This window comes from Euphorbia lathyris, chromosome 2, assembly GCF_963576675.1.
Source record: "Euphorbia lathyris chromosome 2, ddEupLath1.1, whole genome shotgun sequence".
In the NCBI taxonomy this organism is placed as follows: Eukaryota; Viridiplantae; Streptophyta; class Magnoliopsida; order Malpighiales; family Euphorbiaceae; genus Euphorbia; species Euphorbia lathyris.
In genome coordinates this window covers 25,735,572-25,756,659 of record NC_088911.1, presented here as the reverse complement: position 1 = coordinate 25,756,659, position 21,088 = coordinate 25,735,572, and the positions used below count along the sequence as shown (strand labels likewise).

General features: G+C 33.3%; 1 protein-coding gene across 1 annotated transcript; it reads left to right on the top strand.

The window, feature by feature from the left end:
* Nucleotides 1-11,009: 11,009 nt before the first annotated feature.
* On the top strand, nucleotides 11,010-14,305 carry LOC136217437 (uncharacterized). Its single transcript, XM_066004032.1, has 4 exons — nucleotides 11,010-11,318; nucleotides 11,407-11,667; nucleotides 13,662-13,821; nucleotides 13,896-14,305. Exons 1-4 carry the CDS (start codon nucleotides 11,109-11,111, stop codon nucleotides 14,072-14,074), a joined length of 810 nt encoding a protein of 269 aa, XP_065860104.1. The 5' UTR covers nucleotides 11,010-11,108; the 3' UTR covers nucleotides 14,075-14,305.
* The last annotated feature ends 6,783 nt before the right edge of the window (nucleotides 14,306-21,088 follow it).

Below are 21,088 nucleotides of genomic sequence, written 5' to 3'. Positions count from 1 at the left end.
TGTGACGTCCTTTCTCAGTTTCTTTGAATCTGATTGGACTTCAGAGACAGACTTATGTATGATCTCCATGTTATCATGCAAAGTTGAGTTGTCCTGAAGAAGGAATCTGAGGTCACTTAGCTTGACCTCTTCAACCTCGTCACAGCGCCTGCTGAGTGCCCTAATTTTCTTATTACACTTTTTGACAAGTGTATAGAGGTCACTCAGGGCATTACCCATTTCGTTTCTGAGCTGGGGAAGTGATATTACCTCATTTGATTGCTCCTCATCGTCAGATGCCGTGGAGGGGCCAGCATGCTCAGAGACACACGGCTCAGCAAGTTCGTCAGCCATGAAGCATATCTTTACTGACTCGGTGGCCTCAGCTTCTGTTGATGAAAACTCATCACTGTCGCTCCATGTTGCCACCATTGCCTTTTTGTCGTTCTTCTTTTCTTTCCTCAGCATGGGGCAGCTTGACTTGATATGGCCAGTTTGATGACATTCAAAGCATGTAATGGGCTTTGAGTTGTCCTTCTTGTATTTGTTGTCGCTGGACTCAGCTTTATACTTATCAAACTTTCTGTAAGGCTTCTTAGAATATTTGTCATTCTTTCTGAACAGCCTTTTCATCTTCCTTGTGAACATAGCCATCTCCTCATCATCTGTTGAGCTCCCATCAGTGGAGTCAGCTTTCATGACAAGAGATTTTTGCTTCTTGTCTTCAGACTTTTCCTTCACCTCGAAATTCTTCATCGAGATCTCATGGGTCAGCAGCGAGCCGATGAGCTCATCATATTTGTAGGTGGTTAAGTCCTGAGCTTCCTCAACTGCGGTCTTCTTTGCTTGCCAGTCTTTGGGAAAGCTCCTGAGTATTTTCTTGACTTGTTCTTCCTCAGTGAAGATCTTCCCAAGTCTCTTGAGCTCATTGATGATGTTGGTAAACCTTGCATTCATGTCAGATATTCCCTCATCATTGTTCATTTCGAACAGCTCGTACAGTCTTATTTGCTGGTTCACCTTGGACTCCTTTACTTTATTTGTTCCTTCGTAGGTGACCTCCAGCTTCTTCCAGATCTCTTGCGCCGACTCACAACCTGAGATTTTATTATATTCTGCAGTATCGAGCGCACAGTGAAGCATGTTTATAGCTGAAGTATGATTTTGTAGCTTCTTGAGATCATCCTCTGTCCATTTGGCCTCAGCTTTAACAACTGTTTGGCCAGCCACAACTTCGACAGGTACAAATGGACCTTGGACTATGGATAGCCAGGCACTCATATTTGTAGCCTGAATGAAATTTTTCATCCTATTCTTCCAGAAGGTATAGTTAGACCCGAAGAATAGGGGAGGCCGAGTAATGGACAGCTCCTCAGGTAAGATCTGAGTTGTTTGGTTTCCTGGGAGAAACCGAGTGTTGTTTTCGCCCATAGTGGGGATCAGCTCAAGGTGGTTAAACCTTTTACAGTGAGCTTTTAAGCTCTGATACTACTTGTTGGTCCCTTATAGCGTTACAAGTATAGTTCCAAGGGGGGGTTAGGAACTATTTAAAAATTTTAAGTTAGGGCAGACTTCTTTTTCTTGAGAAAAAGGTTTTAACAGCGGCGTTGAGTGAATTAGCAAGATACTGGCTTAGTCAACTGGTGACTAGGTCAGTTTCTTTACTTGAGTCAGGAGATAGCACTTAGAGTCTATTCCTGAGCTCAGATGTTCAATGCACACAACTCAGCTTGACCTCTTTACTTGGTCAGTTTTTGTTTAAGCAAGCAATAAATATATAAAGGAGTTTAAGGTTAGAAATATGTTACTCAGCAGATTTATCCAGGTTCAGCCTCCAAGCCTACGTCCTGTCCCCGGAACACGTTCCGAGATTTCGAATTCTCTACTGAGCTCTTTAACGGTAGAGCATCAAACCTTTTATAATCTTAGCAACTGAGTATAACAAGAGTACCTTCCTCTATACCTCTACTCAATCCTAATCTCTCGCTGAGTACTATAACCGAGTACTCAGCCTCTCCTTTCTAATTCTAGAAATGATAAGTGTTTGTCCTAAACAACGATTGCTAAGACACCTTAGATGATTGAATAATCACTCTAGACTTTTACACAAAAGATATGAAATTTAGTGTAAGATTGCTTTGCTTTTTCTTGCAGAACTTTGCGTAGAAATTTGGTCAGCGTAATGGCTTGATCAAGTTCTGTGTTGAATGAAGCAACTGAAGGGCTCTATTTATAGAGACGTATGAGGCATCAGTCATTTCGAATTTTGAAATAACCGTTGGAGGGAAACGGCTTCCTGTCATTGTCATCCTGTCTTGCTCAGAGCTCTCGGCCAATCAGATTTGAGTATCTTCTGTCCTCGGTCAGCTTTTGGTCAGCTTGGCAGAATGTCTCTCCATTTATGGTAAGGTCAACTAGACAGCATTCTGTGTCTTCTGAACTTTACCTAAAGTGGAAACACTTTGTCTGGAAGTTGTTCTTGCTCAGCTGCTGTCTTGTACTCTTTGTCAAATCAACTCAGCAGCTTCGTCCCGAAGTTGTTCCACGAAGGTCTTCTAGATCCTTCTTCCGCTGAGCTGCGTTTTGTACATAACGACAGCGTTTTGACATGCGCGGGCCGAGTTGCCTTAAACTATTTGACTTGGGCTTTTGACTTCCGTATTGGGCTTTGGGCCTTTTAATCTTTGTGTCTTATAAACAATTTAACTCAACATTGAACAAACACATTAGTAGAATAAATCAAAGCATTTAAGCTTAGTGTGTTTAGAATATTTTTTAATTACTCTTAAACAATTTTGTCAAATCAAAATTATGTAGAAAGGTGTTTCAACAAGATGGACCCGAGAGGAGAGGGAGGTAAATGGGGGGTAGAAGATTGGTGTGGCGGGCTTGGGCCCGGAGATGGAGCTGGGCCGAGAGATGGAGCTGGGCCGAGAGGCGGGTAGGGCGGTGGAGGTGATATGGGTTGGGTTGGTAGTGGGGCGTTGGGCCGGGTAGGTGGTGTCGGGTGGGCTGGCGGGTTGAAAAAAGAGGAGGGTGAAAGGGAGGGATGAGAGGTAGGTGTAGTCAAAGAGTGGAAGGGATTAGGTTGGGTAAAAGGAAAGGTATTTTCATCAAAAATAACGTGTCTGCAGAGAATGATCTTTTTGTGGAGATGTCATAACACTTGTATCCGCGATGATTTGATGGAAAACTTAAGAAGACGCAAGGAGAGGAACGGGCTTGTAATTTTGTACGAGAGGTGGAGGGAATGAGCGGAAAACAGAGACAACCAAAGATACGAAGATGAGAATAGGTGGGTTGACGTTGATAGAGGACTTGAGTGGGGGATAGATAACCAAGAATTTTGTGAGGGAGGATGTTTAGAAGATATGTAGTATGAGAAAGAGCATGGTGCCAAAAGTTAAGAGGGATAGATGAGTGCGTGAGAAGAGTGTGCATGACATCATTAATTGTTCGAATTGTGCGTTCGGCTTTGCCATTTTGTGGAGAGGTGTGAGGACAAGAAAAACGAAATTGCATACCATGTAGAGTGCAAAACTCATGAAATTGAGAATTATTATATTCACCACCATTATCACATTGGAACGTTTTGATGTCTTTTTCAAATTGAGTACGTACAAAATTACGAAAAGACAGAAAGACGGAATAGACTTGAGATTTTTGTGCAAGAGCAAAAGTCCATAAGAAATTGGTGCAGTCATCCAGAAATAGCACATAATATTTATGACCACTAGAACTTAAAGTGGGAGATGTCCAAACATCACTGTGCACAATATCAAAAGGCATACTTGAGACATTAGTAGAGGAATAAAATGGAAGTTTGACTTGTTTTCCAGAAATATAAGAATGACAAATAGAATCAATTGATGAACCATTACAAGAAATTAAATTATTATTCTGAAGAGAATTTAAAACTGTGGGCCCTGGATGACTCAAACGATTGTGCCAAATATTACTAGAGAAGGCAAAAAAAGCATAAGATAAAGTTGGTGATGTAGTCGACGAGACAGGATAAATATCGCTAGCACTATTACATCTCATGATATGCCTCCCCGTGTGCAAGTCCTTCACAGAGAAACCAAAAGGATCAAACTTAATAGACACATTATTATCAACAGTAAATTTGCGGACAGAGATAAGGTTTTTAATTAATTTGGGTGCATGTAAAACATTGGTTAGATGTAGAGGTTTGGAGCTAGGATTTAAGCATCCATTACCTGAGCCAACAACCGGAATGGAATGACCACTACCAACAATAATATTAGAATTGGTGCTCTTATTAAAGTAAGATGTGAGTGTACCTGCATCCGCCGTCATGTGCGACGTAGCGCCAGTGTCCATGTGCCACACCTCCGAAGGTGGTTGAATAGTCAAAGTATGCATGGCCTGCTCAATGTTGGTCGGGTAATGTTCATAGCCCATATGGGCTTATTGAGGATGCAGGCCCAGCAGCCCGACTTGAGGAGATGCGGCCATGGGAGAGGGCGGGGCTGGAGAATGCACTTGGGGACGGGCCTACTGCCAAATGGGGTAGGGGCACGGAGGAGCGGCCCATGTAGGTGAAGAGGCCCACAGAGGATAAGACCAAGAGGAGGGCGTCGGCTGCCAAGAGGACGGATGTTGCTGCCATGGCCGAGAGGTGTGTCTGCCCCCACCACCGCGCTGGAATCTGTCGCGGGTGTGCCGGCCACTGTGACGTCCGCCACGGTAACCGCCGGAGTGCCGCTGAGATGCCGGATGGTAAGAAGTCGGCGGGGAGGAGTTGCCCGCAAGGGGGGGGGGGGGTTGTTTACAACGTTAAGGGCAGCAGCGTTGGGTTGAATGGTCGTTTTCTTGTTCCGAGCGGATTCCTCAAGAGTAAGCATCGAACGTGCTTTGTTGAACTGGGGTAGAGGCTCAAGGTGTCGAATCTGAGTACCGACATTATCATAAGCATCGGTGAGCCCCGAAAGTAATTATAGCACCAACCGATCATTGGAAACCGGGGATCCAACGTTGCTCAATTGATCGGAAAGAGACTTTAAGTGTTGGCAATACGAGCTCACATCGGAGAACGTATCCATTTTCACATTGGAAAACTCTTGTTCGAGATATAACACTCTAGAATTTTTGTTGTCATGAAAAAATTCCTCCAAACGAGTCCAAGCTTGAGCGGCGGTGGCGTCGGGAACAAGAATACTGTTAAGCAAGCTTCGCGATATGGATCCATAAATCCATTGTTTAACAATTGCGTCGATGCGAGCCCATAAGCCGGGATCCTTTGTTTTCATAACCGAAGAAGAATTTTCAGATTTGACATCGGTGGATGGGATAATATGGTCGAGAACTTGAAAGGCGGTAGCATGAATTTTGAAGAGTTCGGACCAGGTAATGTATTGGCTAGTGGTAGATTCAAGTGGTTCTTTAATGAAGGTGGAGATATTTGATATGGTGAGGGTGGGGTGAGGGGGGGGAGGGGTGGCCTTATCAGTCATGGTGGAACGGATGTGAGGGGAGAGAAAACAGCGCCGGTAGAGGGAGGGAGGATCGCCGGCAGCGAGGGGAGAGACCCGGCTGGAAAAGAGAAGAAAAATGGGGGAGGCAGGATCGGCAATTTAGGGTTTAGAAAGAGAGAATGGCTCTTGATACCATGTTGGATTGTGAATCCCTTGATTTGATATTAATCATGAAAGGGGTATTTATACAATAGTATGATTCCTATAATTATGCTAGAGGTAATTATAATAGGAAATACAATACAATTATGGTATAATTCCTATAATTATGCTAGAGGTAATTATAATAGGAAATACAATAAAGAGAGAATATTAACATATATAACAATATCTAACATTTTTTTTTTGTTAATTTATTAAAGGGTAAATTACATGAATATCATAATTAAGTAAAAAATTACAACTAAGTCATATCACCAAACTTAATTTTTAATATGTCATTATTTTCTATATATTATGATTTTATACTATAATTTAAAAATTCTAGACTCAAATTCATAAATCATAAACCCTAGAAAATATATTCTGAACTTCTAATTTATAAATTTCAATCCTTAAAATATATTAAAAGCACTGATTTTATTAGTTTGACATAATCTAAAATTATGACTCGACATAGTTGTAAATAGATTTTAAAAGATGAATTTTTGTGTAATTTTCCCTTTATTAAATAGCTATGTTGGCATTGGCCCAAATTTAAGACTTAATAAAATTTGATTAAGAATAATATTCGGGTTTGTCAGGGTGTTCCTGGGAGTGCCAACCTAGTTGGGATGTCTAGGCACCTTGACTTTGTCCCAACCTTTCAATTGAAAAAAAAAATTGATTAAGAGTATCTCTAATAGGAAGTGCTTGGTGAGGTAATATTTACTTGCTTTTTTATGGCCACGTTGTCACTTTTTGGAACCATTCTATCTCATTTTTTTAATAAAAAATCAATTAAATATTAAAATGTTCTATTATTCAATTACTTATGGGACTATGCTGACAATTTTGGAATTGTTTAGTATTAAAACATTTTTTTTAAGTTGCTCAAATTGGTGTGGATGAAAAAGATAATAAAATATTATATTTTTGGATAGTGTGTTAAACATTAGCAACTTTTTCAGGTTGTTTGCATTGGAGATGTTCTAAATGGCAATATTTATATACCAACTAGAGTCTCATATGGAATAAAACAAATGTTAAAAATCCTATATATGAAACATATCGCTTGTAAGAAGAGTTTATAAGGTGATGCTGTTAGATTTTCCACATTTACAATCCACTAAAGTCGGGTTAATATATGGTCCAAATGTATTATATAATTATGTGCTTTAATAAAATAAAAAGAATACATCCTATTGGTGAGATCACGAAAGGTGCAATCAATCTTTATGTTTGATTAATAAAAAGGTGAAACACATATAATTAGTTCATTAATGAAAATATACCTTATGAATGAAAAGATACATTGATGGAATGTGTATTTAAAAAAGAAACCTATTAATAATTGGTCCTCTTCTACCCATATTAAGTTATTTCTCTCCATCAAAAAACTCAGTCAAGTCTAAAACGGTCGAGAGGAAGAAACACAATTCTTGGTGATTTTCGAAGAAATAGATTACTCTCATCATGGATCAGGATACGTTTTATTAACTATCGTTGTTTATAAAAAAAGTCATCTTATTCGAACATCATGGTGATACATATTGAGTTTGAGGTGATAGTTTTCAATCATAAAGTATCAAAGATATTCTCAAACTAAACTTAAAGAAGCCGTGAACCCCAAAATTCACGAGCTAAACCTGTAAGAATTGAAAATCCTCATTGTTAAAAACTCTCAAAAAAACAAATGTGTATTGATCGATAAGAAAGTTAGTCTCATTAAAACAAAGAGATGAATTTATATCATCTTCTAACTTAAAGATAAAATTACATAAAAGTCTAATATATAAATAAATAATTAAAAAGATATGGTTAAGGGTTAAAATGTGATAAGTGCAAGGGACGACAAGCTTGTAAATAAGCTGTGAGTATGAATTGTAAATAAGGCATGGTAAACTTGTAATTAAAGCATCTCCAATAGAGGGTGCTTAAAAGAGTGTCAAAACTTAACACATAATCCCAAAATATAATATTTTATTGTCTCTTTCATTCACATCACTTTTGGCAACATTTACTTAAAAAATGCTCCAATAGAGGTTGCTTGAAAAGTTGCCATTATAATCCGACAAATTATTCTTTTTATTATAAATATTAAAAATAAAAGGCTCTAGATTTTATTATTTCTAGGAGAGGGACCACCTTTTATATTAAAAAATAATAAACAAGGTTGCCAAGAGGTTGCCAAAAATTGGCAGCTTTCCTTGGCACCCACAATCACTCTAATAGTGGGCACCCTTTAAAAGTTGTCAAACTTGATGCCACATCAGCTGGCACTTTTTTGGGCACCCGGTATTGGAGATGCTCTTAGGAGAAAGCTGGAGAAATGAGAAGAGTTGATTTGTATTGTCTTTTAAAAAACGTTTGCACGGTGTGTGAGCTTTATTCTGAAATAAAGCTGGTGGTTTTTAAAGTCCACACAACGTGTGTACTCAGTTTTTCACATGAATTGTCTTATTTTCACCTTGGTATGTCGCTCCTCGTCCATTTGGCTCGGCTTTTCCCACAACTCATTTATAAACATTCTGTTGACTTGATGCCCTCATCATACACTCCTCTTGAAAAAGAACTTGACCATAAGTTAACAAAAGTGTTGTTAGAAACGAATTCATGGAGCCCATTCCACAAACTTCCAGATTCACCTTGTTCACAAGAGCTTCATCTAATATTTCAACTTATGATTTGCCCATGTTCTCATCCTCTTTGACATTCGTCTTCCACTTTCTACCGACATCAAATGGCATAAAGGTTATAAACGATTGATAGTGGAGTTGGATTCTCGCTTGGATGTCAACAGCTGCGAGACCATGACTGGGAGATTGTGTTTGCTCATATCTATAGAGAAGGTAATCGAGCTACTGGTTGGATGGAGAATTTCACTCATTACAGGTCCACCAGCTTCCGTCTGGTTGGTCCCTGAACCGAGAGTCAATTCTAATGCAAATTATAACAATTTGATCCAATACCATGTATAGATTGCCAGGGATCGAGCCAGTAACCACTTGATAGAAAAGTCTCTGATATCATGTCATGAAACCAATTGAAATAGTTAAAGCTCAATCGTAATCACTGACACTATATTCATCCTAAGGGAAATATTTATTATTCAAATATTATTCAACAACGTCTATATGTATTATATATATATCAGATATAGATCATACTAATAAGTTTCAATTACTTTCTCTCAATTTTTTTAATGCGAGATTTAGTTTATATCTACCCACATCGATATCCCTTAGAACCGTTCCTTACTCCAAGTCGTGTACTCGATAATAACCACTTTGTACCGTGTCATTTCATTTGTATTAGTCCTGTGTCATTTCATTTGTATTAGTGCTCCTTTTCACGTAATAAGTTGCAAATATTCGTATTTGAATTTATTTAATTAATCAATAGAATACTGTTTAAGTATTAAAGCAATGAAAAGTATTTAGTACTTATTTTCATAAATATAAATGTACGATAAAATTTATATTTGTTTAATCGAAAACTGAACTTTTAAAATCTGATAAATTATTAATTTATCGATTTAAAAAAAATTGCTATTGGGTTGGGAATACGAACCTCTGTCCACGGAGATAAGCTGAATTGTTTAGAGCATCTCCAATAGAGGGTGTCTAAAAGAGTGCCAAAACTTGATACATAATTTCAAAATATAATATTTTATTGTCTCTTTCATCCACATCACTTTTGGCAACCTTTATTTAAAAAATGCTCCAATAGAGGTTGTTTGAAAAGTTGCCATTATAATTCTATAAATTATTATTTTATTAAAAATATTAAAATAAAAAGCTACAGATTTTATTATTTCTAGGAGAGGGACCACCTATTTCATATTAAAAAATAATAAACAAGGTTGCCAAGAGGTTGCCCAAAATTGGCAACTTTCCTTGGCACCCACAATCACTCCAATAATGGCACCCTTTAAAAGTTGTCAAACCTGATGCCACATCAGCTGACACTCTTTTGGGCACCCTCTATTGGAGATGCTCTTAGAAGTTGGGATATCCTATTTGGGCCTCAACCAACATTCTGACTTTTTTATAGTCCCTATGCTAGCTTCTCACTCTATAACTTTTTTGCTAAATGAAATTTAAAATTTTCTCATATATATTAGATTCAAATAAATACTATAATTTATAAAATTTTCATATATATATATATATATTTTTAAAGAAAATACCAAAATTTTCACATATTAAATAAATATAAATATAATTATACTTGTATTTGATGACCTCAATTATTAATTAATTCATCATGAAATGTAAATAAAGACAAATTAGAATCCCCAGAAGAAATGTAACCAAAAAAAAAAAGAATCCCCAGAAGAATTTAGAAGGATGCATTGCAGATCTGTCCCACCTTTGAAATGGGAGTTTCTAGTTGGAAAAACAAAACAGGCTTTTAGATTTTGTTTTTTTTCCAATGGGCTTTCTACATCAATATCATAATAAATTGATAAAATTCATAAAATTAGAAGTGCAATTCATAAATTCTAAATGGTAGACAATATATTTTAATTGGCTAATTTATAAAAAAAATATAAAATTATAAAACGGAATCAAATAGGAGGTTCATTTACATATTTAGACTAATTACCCAATTTATTATATATATGGGTTATATTTTGATAACTTTTCCAAAATATCCCAAACATTTCATCTTCCCCTTCCTCTCAATCGGTTTCAACCTTTCATCTCTCCTATCATGTGTATCGATTTCAACCTTTCATCTTCTCTTTCCTATATATTTTGCAGAATTACATCCATTTTATTCATCATCATGTTTGTCCCTTCTTCATCTCTTTATCTCTTGATTCTTCATCTTCCTAATTCTCGAAAATTAAGTCATGGTTCTTCATCTTCGTGTTTCTTTTCGTCTCTTGGTTTCTTTCTTCTTGTGTCAATCGAATGCATCTTTATTCGACGTTATTCTGCGTGTTTTTCTGTGTTTTTCATATTGTTATTATCGATTTCAATGGTAAAAGGCAGAAATAATATAAATATATATTGTTTCATCTTCTTCTTTTTTCAGAAAATGGATTCACGAGATGAGTTTTGCGAAGTATGCGAAGAAGAAATATGCTTAAAATGACGATTTTGCTTCGCAGAAAAAGACTATGCGAAGTCTGGGAAGAGAAAACCATCATTTTTAGCATGAATTTTCCACTTCGCATAATCGCTTTCTGCGAAGCTAAATCGTCTTTTTGGGTTAATTTTCTCTCCGCAGACTTCACATAATTGTTTTGTGTGAAGCAAAAATTTTCCCATTTATAAACTTTAATTCCTAAACCCTACTAAAAATAATGACCGACATAATTGTATATTGTTTTTGAAAAAGTGTATTTCCCTTTTCCAATCCAAATGGAAGTAGAAGCCCATGAAATTCTAAACCAATCGCATACTTCCTTATCCTTTTCTGAGGATTCTTTCTGCTTCTCTTTTATCTTTCCCATTTTGGCTGTAGAAGTAGAAGAAGAGCATGGCCACCACACTCGCTCTTCTTAAAACCCATGCCGCTTTCGCCAGAAAGCTTCCTTATGTACATTCTAAGCTCCCTTCTCTTCCCAAGCCATCCAAATTCGAAATTCGCCCTACATCTCCGACCATTTTCTCTGATACCTTCCAAATCTTAACTTCATCATCTCTTCCTCTCACAGCATTCTCATTGTCTTTCCTTTTAGATACCAAGGCAAGTATATATATAATTGATCTCTTTTATGGTTGTACTAATTGATTAATTAATTAATCAATTGACTCGTTTTTTTGGGGAAATTTAGGATGCAATTGCTGCGGGTGGAGAATTTGGGATATTTGAAGGAAGAACATTTGCCCTTCTACACCCTCTTGCTATGGGTATTTTGTTCTGCTACACTTTGTGGGCTGGTTATTTGGGTTGGCAATGGAGGCGAGTTAGAACTGTACAAAATGAAATCAATGAGCTGAAGAAGCAAGTGAAACCTGTTCCTGTTACTCCAGAAGGTACACCTGTTGAATCACCACCGTCTCCTGTTCAGCTCAAAATTCAGCAACTCACTGAGGTTCGTCTCATTCTTCACTAATAAACAATCGGAAAACAGAGATTTATGTGTTGTTATGCGGAATTAACGAAAGATAAATAATAAACAATAAAAAAACACAGATTTACGTAGTTCACCAACTTTTTATTGACTAGTCCACCGGTAGAAGTAGAATAATATTTATTAGGAGCCAAAAAAACAGATTACATTACATGATGGGGTATTTCCAATCTAACGTAATCCAACTAAGAACCCATGATCATAATCCAACTAGCAACCCATGATCCCACAATGTTCCCACGATTCTGAAACACAATACTACTCCGAATAGAAAACATGATATACTGATTCAAGGCGTTACGACAAATTTGTTAATTTCAATTTCGTGTTGCTTTTGGGGATGATCTATAATTTTACTATCAATTCTAACCGTAACATTCAAAAATATTGAAAGATATAAAAGTAATATATCATTTTTAGACTAATATTGAAATATATTTAATAAATCTTTAATCTTCTAATATAATATTGAATTCATGAAATCTATATATAATATAAAACAGTAACGATGGAGCTGAGGTGTTACTTTCTCCTTTTTTACTGATAAAAAATATAATATAAAATATAATATATTAACTTTAGTTATATTATTATATTTATTTATAAAAAAATTATTTTATCTGTACTATATCTAAGAGTTCTACAGAATTTAAATTAATCTCTAAAATCTCTCTAATTCTCTGCATATCTATATATAATATAAAACAGTAACGATGGAGTTGAGGTATCACTTCCTCATTTTTTACTGATAAAAAATATAATATAATATATAATATATTAACTTTAGTTATTAACTTTAGTTATATCATTATATTTATTTATAAAAAGATTATTTTATCCGTACTATATCCAAGAGTTCTACAGAATTTAAATTAATCTCTAAAATCTCTCTAATTCTCTGCATATCTATATATAATATAAAACAGTAACGATGGAGCTGAGGTGTCACTTCATTATTTTTACTGATAAAAAATATATAATATTTTAATTTTTAATTATATTATTATATTTATCTATAAAAAGATTATTTAAATTAAATGTGAAAATAAAATAATAATATTTAATTTATATAGGACCTTTATATCATTAATTGTAATTATTAAATTATATTTTTGTTAATATTTATATATTAAAATGAATCCGTGCATCGCACGGGTCAAAAACTAGTGGGTTTACAAATTACATTACTATAGTTATCAAAGTGCTTTTTATGATTTCATCTTAATTATCAGTTTTAGCTTTTAGTTCTATGAGTTCCATAATATGGTATTAGCCTTGAAGATCAAATGATGGAGGGTTCAAAACCTAATTAATTTGTGGAATATAAACCCTATATGATTAGGCCTTCCTCCCCTTGCCAGGAGATGTGCCTAAAAACTACATTCTTTGTATAAAATAAGATGTTTTAATCTCAGCTCTTATTATCGAATTAGTAGTTAAGTTGGAATCTATTTCATGTATTTTATATGATTAAAATTATAGATAATTAGATATAATTTAGTATTTAACTGTTGTATTTTAGAAATCTTAATTATTGTTAATTATGATTTTATATATTTTTTAGTGCCTGTTTCGTCACTCAAGTGCACACTAAGCCTTGGGCCTTGCACCTAGGCTCGGGGACTTTCTTGTCCTTTAATGCATTTTGCGCGTTTAATAATTATGGTTATTACTTTTAATAATGAAGGTGATGTGTAAAAATACAAGATATAATAATAAATAATATTTAGTATCATTTTCGAGTTAGCAGGTAAACTAAGATCCAATCCGAAAATTTGTATGTCGGTTCAAAAATGACCCATTACCTATTTAATAAAACACAACCCACTAAATTGGTATCGATTTCATGCCATGTTATGTTATCGGATCATTTACATAATTGTCACCGCTAGCATTGAGTTCCTCTTTTATGTTTTGATTAGACAACTAATTGAATATTTTTAGTTGTTATACAGGAGAGAAAAGAATTGATAAAAGGAGGTTACAAAGATAGGCACTTTAATGCAGGATCAATACTGCTAGGATTTGGAGTGTTTGAAGCAATTGGTGGAGGGGTTAACACATGGTTTAGGACAGGAAAACTATTTCCTGGACCTCATTTGTTTGCTGGAGCAGGTATTTATGAAGTTGTGTTATAGTTTCAGTTAATTTCATGTAATTTGACATGGATTGGATATTATGCAATGCAGGGATTACAATTCTTTGGGCAGCAGCAGCAGCTTTAGTGCCTGCAATGCAGAAAGGGAATGAAACGGCAAGGAGTCTCCACATAGCATTGAATGCAATAAATGTTCTTCTTTTCATTTGGCAAATCCCAACTGGATTTGACATTCTTCTTAAAGTTTTTGAATTTACTAAATGGCCTTAGACAGACTTATTATCTTCTCTTATAATGCCTAAATATTATTATACATCTATATCTCTGAGGAGTATTTAGTAATATTGTATCTTCTTCTACAATTCATTAGGGAAAGAGTTCATTGTATTTTGTTGAGAGATTAGAAGAGAAACCATGATAATGTATATCTATCTATTCAACTAATCTCATATGTTGGTGTTTGTATTCCAATTAGATGAAATTGGAACAAGTGTTGGCACATCTTTGATAGTGAAATTATGTAATAACTTAGCATAATCTAACATGTTATTTAAACAGGGGTAGGAAAAAAAGTCCGTGATGAATTTGACATTTTAAATAGAAAAAAAAGACATAATACTCATTTCTGAACAAAAACTTCAAAATTAATTAGCACTTTAAACTATATTTTCTGAGTTAAGTAAAATTTATTAATTGGATTTTCGTTTTATCCTAAAATAAAAAACTGTGCCTATTTAACATGAATTTTAATGATCTGAATTATAGACTATAATGATCCTGTGTTAACTCAAAATAGATTTAGGGAAAAATATCTGAAATTGCTCAATTAAATGATTTTTATGAGGATTTAATTGGTAATTTTTACTTAAATTGAGGAATCAATTAATGATTTTCCTTAATTTAAGGATCTGATTGGTGTTGGAGAGCCAAATTGGTGTTGTAGAAAAAAAACATGATATGATGATTGTTTGTTATTCCTAGTATGGCAAAGAAAAATTAAAAATAAATAAATAAATAAATCGATTATGGGCCTTTTTAGAGATGAAGCCCTTTACTTCATGAGACCAGACAACTACAAGCCCATTACTTTCTTTCGTTAACCAAATATAAATAGGGGAAATTAAGCCTTTATAAAAAGTAATTTACATTTATAACAAATCATATTTTGTATTTTGTTAATTAGGAAGTTATCAATAAATGATTGGTTAGAAATGGTTAGAGAATGTTAAAAGATGATAGAAATTCAAAAATATCTGACATTTTTAAAATGAAAAATGATATATTTGATATAATACTAATAAAATTATCAATTTGATTAAATTATAAATATTTTTATCATTTCTGATCTTTATGTAAAAGACCCATATAAATATATACTATCTTCTTTCCTTATTATCTAAATATTTAAATTAGCTCATTATTTTAGGGTTTTTTTTTTTGAATGAAGGTTGGGACGTAAAGGCAGGCCGGACATCCCAACTAGGTTGGTACCTCCAGCACAGCCAACAACCCGAATATTATTAATAAAGGAAAAAAAGTACAGTAGAAGGAGAAAGAAAGAGAAAGTTACAGAAACCTAATGTAAGCTACATTACACAAATCATCAAAAATAAAAAAACTGACAAAAATGAGGCGCAGAGTGCCACCAGAGAGAAGAGTCAGCTGACTGCCCGAATTTAGCAAGTCTATCAGCTGTCTGGTTACCTTCTCTAAAAATGTGCTCTCCAATTCATGTCAGAAAGTCTTGCTAAGCAGGAATGCCAATCTTTCTTATTTTCTAAGGAACAACACTTGAATTATTATTAAGGAGATGCACTGCATATGATGAGTCTGATTCAATCCACAGGCTCCTCCAGTTTCTCTCCCAGGCAGCGTTAACCGCATAGATAATTGCCTTCAACTCAGCAATGTATGCAGGCGAGTCGTGAATCGGGAATGCAAAGCATCCCACCACAAAGCCTTTATGATTCCGGAAAATTTCACCCGCTCCGGCGCTTCCGTTAGTACTCGAAGCCCCGTCAGTGTTTACTTTAATCCAGTTAATCGGAGGCGGAATCCATCGGACTATCGCATAATTCGGCTCAGGCGGTAGACAAATACGGGTTGCAGCGACATCAGCGCCCTCCCTGATAAGGTGCAGCAGTGAGTGCCTCAAGTTTTGGATTGAAGGTAGCTCGTTATCGAAGACGGCTCATTATTTTAGGGTTAAATACATGAATATCATAATTAAGTATAAAATTACAACTAAGTCATATCACCAAACTTAATTCTTAGTATGTCATTATTCTCTATATATTATGATTTTACACCATAATTTAAAAATTCTAGACTCCAATTCATAAATTATAAACCCTAGAAAATATATTCTAGACTTATAATTTATAAATTTTAATCCTTAAAATGTATTAAAAGTACTAATTTTACTAGTTTGACATAACCCAAAATTATGACTTAACATAGTTGTAAATAGTTTTTAAAAGATGAATTTATGTGTAATTTTCCCATTATTTTAGTGATAAGGATGAAATTTGACTTATCATTTTTTAAGAAGAGAATATTTAACATATAAAATGATATAAATTTAACTCTAACATTTTCAAGTAAGTTCAATTTTAGGTACACGCCACCAAAATATTGAAAATACAGTAAAACTTCTATAAATTAATACTCGATAAATTAATAAACTTTTTAAAATAATAATTTCTTCTGGTCCTGACTTGGACCAGTTTAAAAAATGATCAATTTTAATAAATTAATAAGATAATAATTTTCCGAAACAAACCTTTATAAATACATTGTATTATTACTTCTATAAATTAATAATTTCTTAAATACATATGCGAAATATACATAGATATACATACTTAGGATAATTTAGTAAAATATGAATCTATAGTATTTTGTTTTTTTTTTAAATTTAAATCTAGTTGAATTTCATCTCTAACTATTCTCAGTGCATTCAAAAGTTCTGGTGTATCCTTGTCAAATTATAACAAAAAATTGTAAAGAGTGGATGATGTTATAATTGTTTCCTTTCCTTTGACTGGTTTCAAAAGTACCAAATTATCCTCAGCTTCATTCCCATTTTTGATATGATTTGAAATGAAACAACACCCCATATCAATTTATATTTATATAGTAATTCATTAACTATGATACATTGAATATTTTTAACATAAATACAATGAACTTCCAAATTCATGCACATTTAATTTTATTTGTTCATTGACTTTAGACAAAAACTTTATTTAAATTAATAATTTAAAATTTATTTAAGAAAAATTTAAAATCACTCTATAAATTAATAATTATTAATTTATCGATTAATTAATAACTCTGTAAATTAATAAAATTCCATGATCCCAACATTATTAATTTATAGAGGTTTTACTGTATTGGTTTCAATGTTATTTAACTATCACATTAGAGCATCTCCAACAGCCTCTTAAATTGCCTCTTAAGTTAAAATTTGAGGAGGGAGAATAAAAAATCAGCTTCAACAGTCTCTTAGTGGCTCCTTAAATCACTAAAAGCATCTCCATCCTCTTTATTAATAGAGAGTCTCTCTCCACCTCTTAGTGCCTCTTAACTTCATTTTTTAATAATAATTTATTATTGATGAGTCTCTCTCCTCACACTATTGATAATGTAACAATAAATAATAATCTTAATAATAAAATAATAAATAAGGAGTGAATATAAGGAGTATTGTTGGAGATGAATCTTAGCTACTCTTAAATTACTAAAAGTCAATTTTTTATATTATTTTTAGAGAGTTCACTAAGAGTTTCTTGGAGATGCTCTTAGACTTTCCAAATAAGTTTGTCGATAACCTCAATCAGTTTCGTATATTTTTTTTGTTGGTTATTTGTAACTATATTATTAACACAGTTAACATCTTACAGTTTAATATATATTTTTGTGATTAATTTATATGTAGCAAACTTAGTTGTTAACATTTTACTGTTTTTTATACCTGCGTAAGTAACAAATTAAATATCTTAGATATAATTGATGTTTGAAAGGACCGATGTGGTAGTTAAATAATACTCAAACTCGCATTTTCTAATTTTCGGTAACATAAGACCAAAATTGATCTTGCTTAAAAAAGTTAAAGATTAAATTTGGACCATTTTATATATTAAAATTAAATTTGCACTTCATCAAAAATATTAGGGTCAAATTTGGCCCTTCCCCCTTTCTTTTATAAGTGAGAAATTGGGTCATCTATTTACTCCTTAAGAGGCCAGATGAGAGTTCTCGCTATGGCTCCATTTAAAGCTCCAAGTTCATCATTTTCATGTAATATTTTTTTTTAAGCAAAAGCATTGGAATTAAGTTGGCGCTGCTTTGCGAGCTCTGAACAAAGGTATTATTGATGATCACATACACGAGGCTTTATTGATTCTTATTCATAAAGTTCCTAATTCAGCTTAACTCAATTTCGCTCGATCAACTTTTGTAATGTTTATGGCTGATCATTTGAAGCCATACCTAAGTACTATTGTGGGGCATATTCATAGTAATTTTGTGTCTGAATGACAAATCACTAATAATATTATTCTTTTATATCGGGTCATTTTTTCCTTAAATGAGAGGCAAGGTAGGAAAGGGTTGTGTGGTTCCGAAATGAATTTGAAAAATGTTTGTCTTTAAATTTTTGGAAGAGCAAAAAGTAAGCTATAGTATCTATATCCTCTACAGAAGAGTGCAAGTCAATAGCATCTACTACAACTGAGGTTCAGTTGCTACATTCTACAAGATTTGAACATTGTTCACAAAACACCAATCTCATTATTTTGTAATAACCAATTAGCATTTTATCTAACTAATAATTCAACATTTCATGAAATGACTTAACACATTGAGCTAGATTGCCATTTTGTACGAGAAAAGTACTAAGTTGGCCTTCTTCATCATTTGTCAGTCTCAACAACAAATCAAATAGCAGATATTCTCACTATGGGTTTGCCAATAAAACTTTTCACTTATATAGAGTTTTTTAAGGGTGTTTTAGTCTTTCTCTTTTCTTTGGGCTTACTAGCAGTTGTATATCTATAGTACTTAGGATTAGATTTGTCCATAGGTCAGACTGGGTGAGCTTTCATGTACAAATGATCAGTCCAAACCCAGTCTAGCCACACTATTAATTTAGACGGGCTGGGCTCGGGCTTAAAAATCAATTCTCAAGTCTAACCCATATAAACTCATCTAAAAATATATACATTTTTTTTATTATATAAAATAAAATTAATATTAAATATATAAATTAAGAATAATATTAATAGGCGGGCCGGGCTAGATGGGTTCGTACTATTTTTATGGGTTCTTTACGTGAAAAGCATAAATAATAATAATATTATTATTTTGTTAATGTTGGAAATTTAATTTTTAATACATCAAAAATATGAACTTTTATTTTCCAAATGTCAAATAATATGCTAAGCAGTTATTGAAAAAGGGCAGCCGAGGGTGTATATTTTGTTTAACTGCCATAATATTATTGGCCATGATATAGTTGAAAATATTAATTGACAAAATTGTAGTTACTTTTTCAAATTTGAATTTCTTTGTAAATTTCCCTATTTTTATCAATTCCAAACCCGTCAAAAAAATAGACGGCCTATAGCGGGCCTCCAAGCCTGACCCAAGGGGCACAGGTCTGGATAGACCAAACGGTTATCCGGGCTTGTGGACAGGTCTAATTAGGATTGATTACTGTAATTTTCCCTCTCTCTCATCTCTCTAACGTTCATCTTCTTCCTCTCTTATGTTCTCAATTGTTTAATATATCAATCGTTTTCATTATAATTCTATTACATTTTCTTATCAGATTTGTTACACCATTTCACAGAACTATAATTGCAAAAATAAACTCATGTGGCAAAAAGAACTTTTGAGAATGTGTGAAACCGAAGCATACAAGAGTAAATGTTTTTTCGCCCGATTATTCAATGTTATTATTAGTAACTAATAATATTTAATTGATTTTTCTTTTAAAATAGTTATCAACGATTGTTTTTCAATTATAATTAAAAACTTTTACTCTATAAAGTCAAAAAGTAAAAAAAAAGTTACGAAAAAAGAAAATCAAATGGATCCTAAATTAATGGTAAAAGCGTTTGGTTGAAGATTCAATTATTTTTTAATTGAACGTGGTTTATGTTTTTTTTTTTATATGCTTGCATGGAAATTTTTAGATTTATGTTGTTTTGGAAAATATTTCCGATTTTTTATTGTTATTTTGGATTAACAAATTTTCTGTTGAAGCTTTTGGAGTGTTTTTCCAAATATCCATAAAAAGCCTTATGGAATTTATATTGACTACAGACTAATTGAAAAAAAAAAAGCACAACATGTTACATCTCTCTCAATTAGACATGAGGTTATTATATATATAATATCTGTCAACTCAATTCCTTATAAAGCATCTAATTTTGCTGGCAGCAAAAGACATATTCTTAAATCAATTTACATATTATAAACTTGGCTTTAATTTGGTATTATTTTCATCAGAACCAATTGTGTCAAACTATGTTTTATTTTATATACAAGTAGTAAAAGTAAAATGAAAAAGTTGATAGTTGTCGAGAAGGAGTTTATAGAGCAGATTCGAAAAGTCAAAAGAAATAAAAAAGGGATCGCACCAGGTCCAAATTTAAAACCGACATAGAAGTTGTTGATTTGAGAATTGCTGAACAAATTTATTCAAAAAGTTTGATTGTCAATAAAGTTTCAATTATTTTTTTAATTTGTATAAAATATTCGGTTAACCTTTTAAACTTGTGTAAAATCCAATTAATTGATCATTCGGTCGTAAAAAAGTAAGTTAAATGCAGAAGATTTATTCCACGCATCTTAAAATATTATTACATAATTCAAAAATAGATTAAAAATGAAGTTATTATTTGTTCAACTATGAAACTTGTCTTCTCTAATATTAGAACTACATACCCCAATCTTGATCGTTTTACTTTTTTTTAAGACGCATGCAATATACTTTCTCAATTTGACTTACTTTTTTTGCAAACGAGTGATCAATTGATTACATTTTGTGCAAATTTAAGGAGCTAACTGAATATTTTATACAAGTTGAGGGAGCTATTGAAATACTTTAAAAGTTTAGTGGATAAATCAAACTTTTCCGGAGCCAAATAGCCTTTGAGAATCCTATTACATAGGATCACCGTGATCACAAATAAATATTATTTCTTCCCATTTTTTAAATCTCTAAATTGAAGCATGTGAAACTAACAAAGCTGTGGTACTAGAAAGTTCACAGCA

Bases quoted from the DNA above. Each gene is read 5' to 3' on its own strand.
- LOC136217437 (XM_066004032.1), top strand. From the start codon at position 11,109: ATGGCCACCACACTCGCTCTTCTTAAAACCCATGCCGCTTTCGCCAGA. The intron at 11,668-13,661 runs GTTCGTCTCATT...GTTGTTATACAG, and splicing joins AAATTCAGCAACTCACTGAG to GAGAGAAAAGAATTGATAAA. The intron at 13,822-13,895 runs GTATTTATGAAG...TATGCAATGCAG, and splicing joins TCATTTGTTTGCTGGAGCAG to GGATTACAATTCTTTGGGCA.